Source organism: Trichosurus vulpecula, chromosome 6 (genome assembly GCF_011100635.1).
Source record: "Trichosurus vulpecula isolate mTriVul1 chromosome 6, mTriVul1.pri, whole genome shotgun sequence".
NCBI lineage: Eukaryota > Metazoa > Chordata > Mammalia > Diprotodontia > Phalangeridae > Trichosurus > Trichosurus vulpecula.
The window spans coordinates 183,817,767-183,830,811 of NC_050578.1; the positions used below are offsets into that span (position 1 = coordinate 183,817,767).

Below are 13,045 nucleotides of genomic sequence, written 5' to 3' on the forward strand. Positions count from 1 at the left end.
ATTAAGAGTTAGCCAAATAGGCCTGCCCCAAGAGATCCCACCCCTTGAGATGCCTGTAACGAAAGCGGGCCAGATCAATCTGAGCTAGATTGGATCTGACCACCTCCATGGAGGCAAGACGGAGATTATATACACAATGATTGTGGGTGTTCTGGGGTGACCAGAGGCGGGGTCCAGGGAGGGACTTGAGGAGGAGTCTAAGGAGGAGCCTGAAGGGACTGGGATGAGGTCAGACTCCAGGGTAGGAAATAGCTGAAGGCTACATGGAAATGACAGACAATAGAGGGCTAGGGTAACAGAGCTAGGGTGTAGATATTTTGACCAGGATTAAGGGTGGGAACAGCTGGACAATAGAGGGCTAGGCAAGGTAGACACCTGGGCCCAATGGTTATAACCTCAAGCCAAGGCCAGATCAAGTGGGAAGATTCAAGGAGAGTTCAAGGGCTCAAGGGGTTCCCAAAGACTGTGCCCTCATCATTCCCCCCTCAAACAAATGGGACCCAAATTCTTTTGGGGTCAGGGATGAAGGTCTCAGCTTCTGAAATTGCTTCCTGCTGGCAAGGGGCGTAGTAGAGTTTGTCCCTGCCTGGATGGGTCCTGGTCTGAGCAGTCATCTGGAAGTTGATGGCTTGGAGCCTGGAGGAGATTAACTTGGCAAAGAGGTTAAGCAAACAAGCAGCAAACAGGCAGTATAGGAGTATGGAGAAAAGACCATTTCCCCAGAGGGAATTAAAGATGACTATTTCATACCTAGCTCCCCTAATCACTTGTTCTGTGTACCACACTGCTTCGGGGTTCACAAGTGTGTAGCACATCCAAATTAGGTCAGGGGTATCTAAGAGCAAGGTTTGATGTTTGGTGAACCTGTGGTTAGCCAGGCACTGGTGGCCCTCTGCTTCCAGGGTGCTCTGGCAAGTCAGAGCTTCTAGGGGCTGGTCTGCTAGAGGCTTAGAAGCTTCCTCAATTGGAATGGCTGTAGCAGCCAGAGAATCTAATTGTTTTGGAAAACAGGAGTCAGATCCTAAGGACTGGATTAGGATTCCCAAAGCCTGTCCTCTCCTTCCATCAACATACTGAGTGAAAGGTTTTTCTAAATTAGGTAAAGCTAATGCTGGAGTGGTGGTCACTTTAGTTTTCAAAATCTCAAAAACTTTAGCCTGGTAGGGGCCCCACTCTAGAGGGAACGAGTCAGGGCCTTGAGTGGAGTCACAAAGAGGTTTAGCAATGAGACCAAAATTAGGGATCCAGAATCTACAAAATCTAGCCATGCCTAGAAAAGTTTGGAGTTGTTTAATGGGCAGTATTGTCCTCTTCTTTTCCAAGGTTAAGGATTGAAAGGTAGGCATTAGTTTGTGGCCCAGGTACTTTACAGATTGGCATGCTATCTGGACTTTGTTTAAGGAGGCCCTATAGCCTCAAGTACCCAAGAAGTTCAGGGTTTCTGGGGCCACAGCCAAAGAAGTCTTCCAGGTGGGGCTACAAATAAGAATATCATCCACATACTGAATTAAGCTACTGTCAGTTAATTTCAGGTCCCTTAAATCTTTTCCCAAAGCCTGGCCAAATAAATGAGGGCTTATTTCGAAACCCTTGGGGCAAAACTGTACGTATTAGCTGACATGAACTTGATTCCCCTAGAAGCATCCATTCAAAGACAAAAATAAATTGTGAGTCTGTGTGCAAAGGTATACAGAAAAAGGCATCTTTGAGGTCCAGGGTGGAAAACCATTGGGTACCCCAATATGGGTTTTGACAATGCATAGGAATAACAGCTTCATTAACAGCCCTGAGATCTAGAACCATTTGGTACTCTCCATTAGGCTTCCTTATGGGAAGGATTGAAATGTTGCAAGGAGATTGACAAGGGACAAGGATTTTATGCCTAAGGGATCTTTCAATTAATGGTTGCAGTCCCTCCCAGGCCTTGGGCTTAATTGGATATTGACAGTGATTGGGGAACACATTAGACTCTCTGAGGAGACTAAGGACAGGGGTGGCCTGAGCAGCTTTCCCAGGAATTCCCTCATCCCAAACAACTGACTTGACTGTCTCCCATACTTCTGGGGGAGGTCTGGTGAGCAGAGGGAAAAGGGAACTGGGAGGTTTAACTAGAGAAAATTGGCTCCCCAATTTCACCATCAGGTCCCTTCCCAACAAGGGGGAGGGGCCAGAGGAGAGTGTAAGGAAGGCATGTTCAAACAACAGATCCCTGATGCCCATGACCTGACGGGTCGAGGGGAGCATAAGGCCAGAGCAATTAGTTAAAACAAGAGAACATAGCCGTGATAAAGTGGGTAACCTTACCTTCAGCCTCAATTTCGCCCAGGACAATCCTTCCTCCAATGTCCCTCCTGATTACAGGAGGAACAGAGAATCCTCAATCCCCCATCTATGTTCTTTGAATCATTTTCTGATACTTACCACATTTTTAAAAGTTTTACACCAAGTCTTTGTCAGACTCTTGTTTCGTGATGCCTCATTTCCTGTAGCAATTTCAATTATGACTTTTTTATCCAGCTGAAGAAAGCAACAGACATGAGGAAAAGAGTTAACCTGTTCTTCAGCTACGATTTGTGAGTGAAAAGTATATCAACAATCTGCTAACAGCCGCTTTAGGGGTGTAAGACCCACCAACAACCAGCACACAGAAAGCTGCCAACACAGGTGCTTTGATCCGCTTTTTGAAGGAAAGCAACTTTAAGGGGTTAACGATCTCAGTTTAATCAAACATACATGTATCATTCACTTAATTCAGGGGGAAAAGATCAGCCCCCCTGAACTTCAAGGCAAATAGAAACAGAAACTACAAACATCAACAGACAGACCTTGTCTGACTCAAATCACAATTCATAGTTACCAGAGAAACACCAATATCTGGGCTGCAAAGCTGGGGAGGGGGGCAGCTTGCCCAGAGTCTCAACACTCCTTCCATGAGTGTGCTCCAAAAGTCAAACACCAAGCTCCCCTCAATTATATCCTGTACAGAGCCCTGAGGGTTCTGACATTACCCTGGCTGGGTGGGTGAAAGTTCCCAGTGTCTAGTATCACACCATATACAATTCAATGACTCTTGATTGTCTTAATGATGAGAAACACTCCAAGGCAAAATCCTACTTTATCTGCCCCATTCAAACAAAGGCCAGAATCCTTAAAGGCACTTAAGAGAAGAACAGCAAAAAAGTCCCACCTTAATTACTATTACAAAAAAATTGATTACTCTCCTAAGGGCTCCAGTGTATTGAGAGAAAACCAGAATGTGTGTATAAGGGAGACTCAGGTGGGCCTCATTTCCAGAGGACAACACCTACATATGTGACCTTGTCTCATCTTAGTATGACCAGGATCGGGCCAGATAAACCCTTTTGCCTCATTCTAGGGGCCCAGTACACTGCCAGCTCCTTGAGGCCAGTGAGGATCTTTTTTTGTCTTTGGATCCCGAGGTGCCTGGTCCGTGGTAGGGGTTTAATAAATGCTTATTGGTTGACTGCTGTTGGAATGAGGCATCCCTTGGGAAAGAGCTTCCTTTTTGACCTGATCTGAAGGGCAAAACTATCAGGTCAATATCATAAAAAAAAAAGTCATCAGGCACAAAATGGTAGAACAATTGAGTCTCTCCTTTGGCCAGAGTGGTGGTAAGGAGCAAAACTCTACTAACATGGTACTCAAAGCAACCCAGTGCTTGCTTCTTAGCACCACTCGATTAGGCTGTGAAATGAGAAAGACACAAGTATGAAAAACATCCAACTAGCACTACCACATTGAGGGAGGAGATTTTTATTCCCATCCAACAGAGCCAAGTTCATTACAAGTGCTATTTTACCCTCTTAATGACTCAGACTTAAAATCAGAATGAATCTTGGTGCCCACCTGAATGATAAGTTTTGTGAAGGGACGAGTGATGACTTTCAAGAGTTCAGGGGCATCATCTCCACTCCTGATATGAAAGGAGTGGATTATGGAGCTGGTGAAGAGGTAGAGGTAGTTTGTGATCACCTCCACAGGCAGCAGCACCAGCACTGACAACCAGTTAAAAAAATCATGGACAGTAGCTCCTGCAAAAGCCCTAGAGGAAGAACAAAACCCAAAGAAAAAGTGACAAGACAGTTAATTCAATGCATAGCATTAAGTACTTACTGTATGCAAAATGAGAAAGGCTGGCTGGAATGTCCGGAAGACCAGGATTTAAGTCCCACCTTAGTAATAGGACCATGAGTGAGTCACTTAACACAGTGACCCAAACCACTGCTGGATTTACCAGTCAGTATCAGCATTGGGACTAGGGAAGTGGGGGTGGAGTGGGGAGGAGGATTTCTACATTAGAAGTGCCCCACCCCCCAAACTGGACAGAGAACCTGGGGAAAAAAGAAAGCATTGTCTACACAAATCACCATAATGCCACCCCCTCTCATGTTGTAGAACTTCCTGTTTCAAAACTCTTTTGTATATAGGGATAACACTTCTGTGAAGTAGGCAGACCAGATTGTTAATGTCTCCATTTCACAGACAAAGAAACCTTCTTGGAATTGGCAGGGAGTAGGTGGTAGAGTTGGGAGTGATGACCAGGCCTCCTGATTTCTCATTTAAGTGCTCTTCCCCCCCATATGGCTGTCCCAAGCAGTCATGATGGGAGCAGGTATGCTTATCCTGTCAAGGATGCATTGAATCATAGATAAGATCATAGCTCTAAAACTAGGGGAGGTCTAAGTATAGACTTAGACTCCCTGCTCATTTTTGCAGATGAGGAAACAGAACCAGAAGTGACTTTGCCCATGGCCACAAAGGTGATAATTAGCAAAATCCGTGGCCTTCCCAATGCACCTTAGTTGACTTGGCAGCAAGGTGGATACGGTACTGTAACCTGGAATCAAGAAGGCTAGAGTTCCAATCCAACCTAAGATGCATACTCACTATGTGACTCTGGGCTTACCCGCTGCCTGCCTTAGTTCCCTCATCCGTAAAATGGGCCTAATAATAGTACTTACGTCCCAGAGTTGTTGTGAGAATAAAAGGAGACAATATTTATAAAGTGCTTAGTCAATACTAAAGCTCTACCTTTGGGCCTAAATCATAAATGCTAGCTATTATTACATAACATTGCATGTGATATTATAAATCATATAGCTGTTATCTACAGAGATGAAACATTGGAGAGAGAGCTGGGCTGGAGTCAGGAAGATCTAAGTTTAAACACAGCCTCGACTGTGGGTAAGTCATTTAACCTCTATCAGCCTCAATTTCCTCAGCTGTAAAAGATAAGGATGACAATCACACATTTCTGAGGATCAAATGAAATAACATTTGCAAAGTGAGTAGGTGCTTAATAAATGCTTGTTCTTTTATTATCATTTTCTGGCTTACATTTTAAAGTTTAATTCAGTTTTGTGTTTCACCCAGTACTACTGTTCTAACTATTTTTTAAAATTAATTTTTATTTTCGTTTCCAAATTATCTTCTCTCTCCCTTCTACCTCATGAATTGAGAAGGCACAAAATAATGTTATCCATTATACATATGAAGTCATGCAAAATATATTTCCACATTTGCCAAATTTTGGGAAAAGAACAATAAACAAGGAAAAAAAAGAAAAATATACTTCAACTTGCTGTTGGAACCCAACAGTTCTCTCCTGGAGGCGGATTGCATTTTTCATCATGAGGCTTCTAGAATTGTCATGGATCACTGTATTGATCAGAGTAGTTAAGTCTTTCACAGTTATTCATCATTACGATATTGTTGCTACTGTGTACAACATTCTCCTGGTTATACTCACTTCACTTTGCAGCAATTCATCTGTCTTCACAGGTTTTTCTGAAACCATCTGCTCATTTCTTATATCCCAATAGTGTTCCATCATAATCATATGCCACAGTTTGTTAAGCCATCCCCCAACTGATGGGCATCCCCTTAATTTCCAATTCTTTGCCAATGCAAAAAGAGCTAAATATTTTGTACATATGGGTCTTTTTCCTTTTTCTGTGATCTCTTTGGAATATAGATGTGTAGCAGTATTGATGGGTCAAAACGTATACCGAGTTTTTATAGCCCTTTAGGCATAGTTCCAAATTGTTCTCCAGAATGGTTGGACCAATTCACAGTTCTACCAACAGTACATTACTACCCCTGCTTTTCCATATCCCCTCTAGCATTTGTCATTCTCCTTTTCTATCATGGTTATGAGGTAATATCTCAGATTTGTTTTAGCTTGCATTTCTTTCATCAATAGTAATTTGGAGCATTTTTTCATATGACTGTTGATAGCTTTAATTTCTTGTTCTGAAATCTGCTTGTTCATATCTTATGACCATTTATCAATTGGGGAATGGCTCTTTTGTAAGTTTGGCTCAGTCTCCTACATATTTGAAAAATGAGGCCTTTATCAGAGAAACTTGTCAATCCTCCCCCCCACCCCGCCCAGATTCCTGCTTTCCTCCCAATTTTGTCTGCATTGGTTTTGTTTGTACAAAAAAACTTCAATTTGATGTAATCAAAATTATACATTTTATCTCCCATGACCTCCCTCTCTTATCTCTTTTTTGGTCTTGAAGTGTTCCCTTATCCATAGATCTGACAGGCCATTTTTTATATGCTCTCCTAATTTGCTTAGGATATCCTCCTTTATGTCTAAATCATATACCCATTTTGAGCTTTTCTTCTTATATGGTGTGAGATGTTGGTCTATGCCTAGTTTCTGTCAGACTGTTTTCCAGTTTTCCCAGAAGGTTTTGTCAAATAGTGAGTTCTTGCCCCAATAGTTGGGATCTTTAGGCTTATCAAACGCTAGGTTATTCTGGTCATTTACTTCTGTGTTTTGCGACCTTAATCTATTCCGTTGATCAGCCACTCTATTTCTTGTCCAGTATCAGGTTGTTTTGATGATTACCATTTTATTGTATAATTTGATTTTGCTTAGTGCTAGGCTGCCTTCCTTTTTTTTTTAATTGATCCCCATGATATTCTTGACCTTTTGTACCTCAAGATGAACTTTGTTATTACATTTTCTAGCTGCAAAAAGTAATTCTTTGGTAGTTTGACACCTGTAGACCCTCCCACCTCTACCAGTAGCTAGATTGGGGATGTCTTCTCATATAGCCTTCATTTGAGTCCTACTTGATCATTATAACTTTGTTACATTTACTTTTTTTATGTGTTCTTCCTGATTATTGTTGTAGTTACTATGTATATTAATTTTTTTTTTGACTATGCTTACTTCAGTCTGTATCTAACCTGTACATATGTATTTTTCTATGCTTTCCCTGTATTTATCAAATGCATCATTTCTCATAGCATAATAGTATTCCATTAGATCAGGCTGTCCAAAACATGGGCCATGCACCCTCATGAGGCTTGCCTGTGTCCACCACAAGCATAGAAATACACACAAATGCTTTAGTTAAAGTATTTATGTCAATTTCCTCACCCATAGTAAATACAGGCGGGCCACATAAAATCTCACTGTGGGCCACATGACCCAGGGCCATGTGCTGCTCTTTGGACAGCCCTACGTTAGATTCATGGATGTACAATTTGTTTAGTCTTTCCCCTGTTGATAGGCATCTACTTTGTTTCTGATTCTTAGCTATCACAAAAAGTGCTGCTATAATATTTTGGAGTATATGGAGATTTTATTTCTAACCATGGCTCCCTTGAGGCATAAGCCTGGTAATAGTCTCTGGTTCAAAGGGTATGAACATTTTAGTCACTTTATTTGCGTAATTTCAAATTATTCTTCAAAATAGTTGTACCATTTCACTGCTCTGCCAACAGTATATTAGTGTGCCTATCTTCCCATAACCCCTCTAATACGCTTGCCATTTTTGGTCATTTTTGCTAATTTGTTTTTTAATTTTAATTTATTTTTAACATTCATTTTTAAAGATTTTGAATTCCAAATTCTCTCCTCCCATCAGCTCCTTCCCTATGTATTGAGAAGGCAAATAATATATCAGTTATACATGTGAAATCAGGAAAAATATATTTCCATAATACCCATGTTTAAAATTTTTTTTAAGAAACATAAAGTGGAAAAAAATATGCTTCCATCTGCTCTCAGAGTTCATCAGTTGTCTCTCTGGAGGTGGATTGCATATTTTCTCATAGGTCCTTTGGAACTGTCTTGGATCACTGTATAGATCAGAATAGCTAAGTCTTTCACAGTTGACCATCATTGCAATATGCTGTTACTATGTACAATGATCTCCTGGGTCTGCTCATTTCAGTCTGCATCAATTCATATTCTGAAAATTCTGAATTCTGAAACCTTCCTGTTTGTTGTTTCTTATAGCAAAATAGCATCCCATCTTTATCATATACCACAATTTATTCAGTCATTTCCCAATTGATGGGCATCCTCTCAATTTCCAATTCTTTGCCTGAGACCAATTCACATTTTTCTTTGAAGCTTTGGGTGTAGCAGTTTTGACTTTGTCTTCTTCTGAGTTTGTTTTGAACTTCCCTGTTACCATAGTAACTTTCTATGGTCAGGATCTTTTTTTTTTTTTTTGCTTGCTCACTTTTCTGGCCTATTTCTTGACTTTTAACTCTATGCTAAAGTGGGGCTCAGCTCCCAGGAAACAAAGGGTACTTTCCCAAGATTCTGGTTTTTAGTGCAATTGTTTTCAGAGCTAATTCTGGGGACCTGTAAGTTTTCAGTTTTTCCAAAGCGGTATGATCTAAGAAGAGATGTGTTTAGTACTCTCCTGGCCTGTGCTATGATTTGTGATCGACCACAAGCACTCTTCAACCCAGCAACTATGACTGGGTCCCCTGTTCCTCTGTAGCCACAAGTTCTTGTGTGCTAGTGCTCCTCCTTGCCCTGAGACTGCAACTCAGGACTGTGACGTGGATCTGCATATGATCAAAGCAACAGCATCCTGACTCCCAGCGCCAGGAAAGGGACCTCTGTGATCTCCCTCTGACCAGTTGTCTTAGCCCATCTGTGGGCTAAGAGACCCACAGCCACTTAAGCTGCCACTGCCACCACTCTTTCAGTCACCCTGAAGGTCTGCTGATGGTTTGTTCAGGCCTTGTCTTAGTTGGTACAGCCTGCTCTGTATTGAATTGGACTCTCACTCCATTGCCACAGACTTTACCTGCCAATCTTCTGAGTTGTCTTGGGCTGAAAAATTGTTTTTCTCCGTTCCTTTTGTTGGTTTTGCTGATCCAGAATTTGTTTTGAGGCATTACTTAAGAGTTGTTTGGAGAGAAATTTGGGAGAGTTCAGGCAAGTCCCTGCCTTTTCTCTGCCATCTTGACTCTGACCCAATCCTTCTTTATTTGTTGAATATTTTTGTTTTGTCTGATAGAATGATAGCCACTCCTGCTTTTTTGGATTCACTTAATACATTGTGATTTTTTTTCCATCCCCACAATTTTATTTTGTCTACATCTTTGGTTTCTTTCTTTTTTTTTTTTTTTTTTTACTTTTTTTTGGTTTGTTTTTGGAAGGGGGAAGGCAGGGCAATTGGGGTTAAGTGACTTGGCCAAGGCCACACAGCTAGTGTGTCAAGTGTCTGAGGGTGGATTTGAACCCAGGTCCTCCTGAATCCAGGTCGGGTGCTCTACTCACTGCGCCACCTAGCTGCCCCCAACATATATGTTTCTTATATACAGCAGACTGTAGGTTTTTGTTTTCTTATCCAATGTCACCCTTTTTTGTTTTATTGGATTATTTTATCCATTGACATTTAAAGTTATGTGAGTTTGGTTTATATTTTCTTCCATTTATCTCTAAAATTTTTTTCAAGTCATGATTTTCCACCTCTTCTGCTGCAAACACAGCAATATGTTTCTTCAGTTACTTTAATCTTTTATTTTAAGGTGAACCTGTTCCCCTTGGCTCTCTTTCTCACCTGCCCCCTCCCTCTTCTCATTTATTATCCCTTTCCCTTTAAGGTTTTAATAGTTTCTCTCCCTTGATTTTATCTGGTTATATTTCTACCATTCCTTTTTTCGCTTTCAGGTAGATTCCCCCTACCTCTCCTCCCCTTGAACTAGTTCTGTTCATTAGCTTGTTTTCAATTTCATTTTTTTTTTTTTGCATTCCTTTCAAGAAAGGATTTCTTTCACTTTCTTCATTATCTGTTTTCTCTGTTTACACCCTGATTCTCTGATTCATGGCCCTATTATCATCTGCTCTCTTTTCTCTATATTCTTCATACACTTAAAGCTTCCAAGATACTTGATTTTTTTTTCGTACAATCAAAACTTGCCCCCACTGATCAATACCCTCTTGTTGACCTTTTATTCCCTATATTAGCTTAGAAATCTCCTCCCTGGGTCCCTGCTCTCCTATTCCTCCAGGTGCCAAATGTCTCCAGAGAATTCAGCCACATCCCCCTTCCCTCAATGATTAGACTTTTTAGGCACCAAAATTCCTAGACCTCATCCAATGTAAATTTCTCATCTCACTTCCCCAGTTGGAGAATTCATCAGTGGAATCCCCTCCTATCTTCAAAGTTAAGCCTCTTTCTTTCCTCCTCTCTTCAATCTTTCCCTCTGTGTCCTCACCAATTCTCCTATAGGCTCTTTTCTTTCTCACACCACAGAGGTCGCCTTCTTCTCATTGTTAGCCTTCAATTTGACTCTAGAGTATCACTTATTCCTCTCTAACCCTTTGTTCCCTTCTTCTCCTTTCATGCACACCACTATACTGTAATGTAGTCCCATAAAAGAGCATAAAAGAACCTGTCCATAATGCCCCTGTCCATCTCTTCACTGATGCCTCTCTTAGATTTCTACCTTCACTCCTGTCTCCTTTTGAACATTTAGAATGAAAATCCCTTACTGGCTTTTCTTTGTCTCTCTGTTACTACTGCTGTCTGTGTTTATTCGCTCCTTCTGTTGTTTGGGTTGACAGATGTAAATAATCTCTTTAGTTCTGGTTTTCTTTCTAAAAATGTTTCAAACTATAATTGAATGCCCATATTTTGTATTGCATGGGGCAGGCTCAGATTTGTAGGATAGGTCCTTGGGATTCATCCTAAGCTCCAGGGTTCTTTGGAATACATTATCCCATTCCTTCCTCCTTTTTCTAGTGGGTATTGAATAGTTTTGTGTTATTCAAGTGTCATTTCCTTTCTATTTAAAAGTCTTTCTCCTAGTGATTTGAAGAACTTGTTTCTGAATTGAATTGTTAGATTTAACCACTATGTGTCTTGGAGTTTTCAGCCTTAGATTGTTCCCTCCCACCTCCAGCTGATTTGTAAATTCTTTCCATTTGAATTTCATTTTTTTTAAGTTCAGAAGTTCTGGGCAGTTCTCTTCTGTTATTTCTTTTATTATGGTGTTAAGGCTTTTTTGTCTCATTATGTTCTTTTGGGAGACCTATGATTCTTTAGTTGTCTCTGAGATCCATATGTTTTCCTTGCATATTGAGCACATTTAAAAAAAACCTTTGTTTTTTGTGTCTCTTTTTCTAGATCATCTTTTGCTTCTCCATATTTGCATTCTTGGTCTATTTTCTTTTTCTAGATCATCTTTTGCTTCTTTGTATTTGCATTCTTGGTCTATTGTTCTCACTTTTGTTTCTTGGGTAAGGCTTGCTATTGTAGATTCAAGTTTTTCTATTCTGCTCATTATTTTTGCTCTGCAGGACATAAATTCAGCTCTCATAATTCTCATTTCTCTTTTAAACCACTCAAGAACAGTGTGTTGTCATTCCATATTCTTGTGAACTTCTACAGGGACCTTGGTCTCATCAAGTGTTAGATCATTTTCCTTCATTTTCCAATATTTATTCATAGATGCCTGAAGCGGTCAATTTTTGTTACTATTTTTCCTGTTGATTTATCTGTTTATTTTCAAGGCCTGTCAGATTTCTTCTTCCTGGAATCTTTGGTACTTTCAGTCCCCATCACCACCACCTGCCAGCATTTTCCTTATTGCTCACTTCTGACTCTCTCCCCTCTGAGTGTGGTTTTCTTCAGGGCTGGATTTCAAAGGTCTCAGTCTCCTCCCATACTGGGCAATTCCCAGTTCACCAGCCTATATCTCTGTCCCAAAGGACTTTTGGTGGTCACAACTGGCCCCAGCTGTATGGCGTGCTCTTTCCTCAGTGTGAGTGGAGTGCTGCACAGCTCCCCGTGTGCAATGTCCTGTCCTGGTTATCTGTCACACTTAGTTCTTTGACCTGATTTCCCCGGTACCAGCAGTTCAGACCTTTGCAGTGTTGTTGCTTCCAGGTTGTAATGCCCAGTAGGCAAAAGTCCCTGAAGGCCTATAGCCAAGCTGACCCAAGAAAACTTCCACAGCCCAGAGCTGGTGTCACTACAGCACTGGAAAGAGAAGGGAGAAAACATATTATATAGGTGGGTGTTTACATAATCTTGTGTCCTTTCTTTTGGTCTGCTAGTGTGACCTTGCTGGCAGTAGTATAGAACGTGGGGGAGGGATGCTGAATGAGTCAGGATCAGTGAGTATCAGTTCCTCACTTTTGTTTTAACCTTGTTTTGGATTCTTGGTGTCCTAGACCATGGAAATAGATGAAGTTGCTTTATCTTTGCAGCATAGTTTCCATTTTGGGGAGGTTTGAAACATCTTGGAGACCACAGAAAACATCTAGTCTTCCATGACCCAGAATTGCCTCCAACTGCTATAATTTCATTTTCAGTGATCGTGCACTTATGCTTTTCAAAACTGGTGATTTGGTTTTCTTCTTTCTTTTTTTTTAAATTAAATTAGCCAGTAGTTTATCTATTTTATTGTTGTTGTTGTTTCATAAAACTGCTTTCCAGTTATTAGTTCAATTGTTGTTGTCTTTAAACTTTCAATTTTATTAATTTCACCTTTGATTTTCAGGATTTCTATTTTGGTGTTTAATTAGGGATTTTTAACTTATTCTTTTTCAAGTTTTGTGAGTTGCATAACTAATTCATTGATCTGTTCTTTCTCTCTTTCATTGATATAATCATTTAGAGATATAAAATTTCCCCTAAGTACTGCTTTGGCTGCATTCCACAAATTTTAGTATATTGTCTTTGTTGTCATTATTGGTGAAGTTGTTTCTATGATTTGTTCTTTGACCCACTCATTCTTTAGGATTAGATTA

At 40.5% G+C, this 13,045-nt stretch overlaps 1 protein-coding gene across 1 annotated transcript in view; it reads right to left on the reverse strand.

The window, feature by feature from the left end:
• LOC118854862 (sodium-dependent phosphate transport protein 2B-like) overlaps positions 1 to 13,045 on the reverse strand; it is a 62,199-nt gene that overhangs the window by 11,955 nt on the left and 37,199 nt on the right. The window contains exons 6-7 of the mRNA XM_036765062.1: positions 3,868 to 4,063; positions 2,422 to 2,517 (exon numbers count right to left, since the gene is read on the reverse strand). Coding sequence (XP_036620957.1) covers positions 2,422 to 2,517; positions 3,868 to 4,063 — 292 coding nt within the window. The remainder of the gene's footprint in view (positions 1 to 2,421; positions 2,518 to 3,867; positions 4,064 to 13,045) is intronic.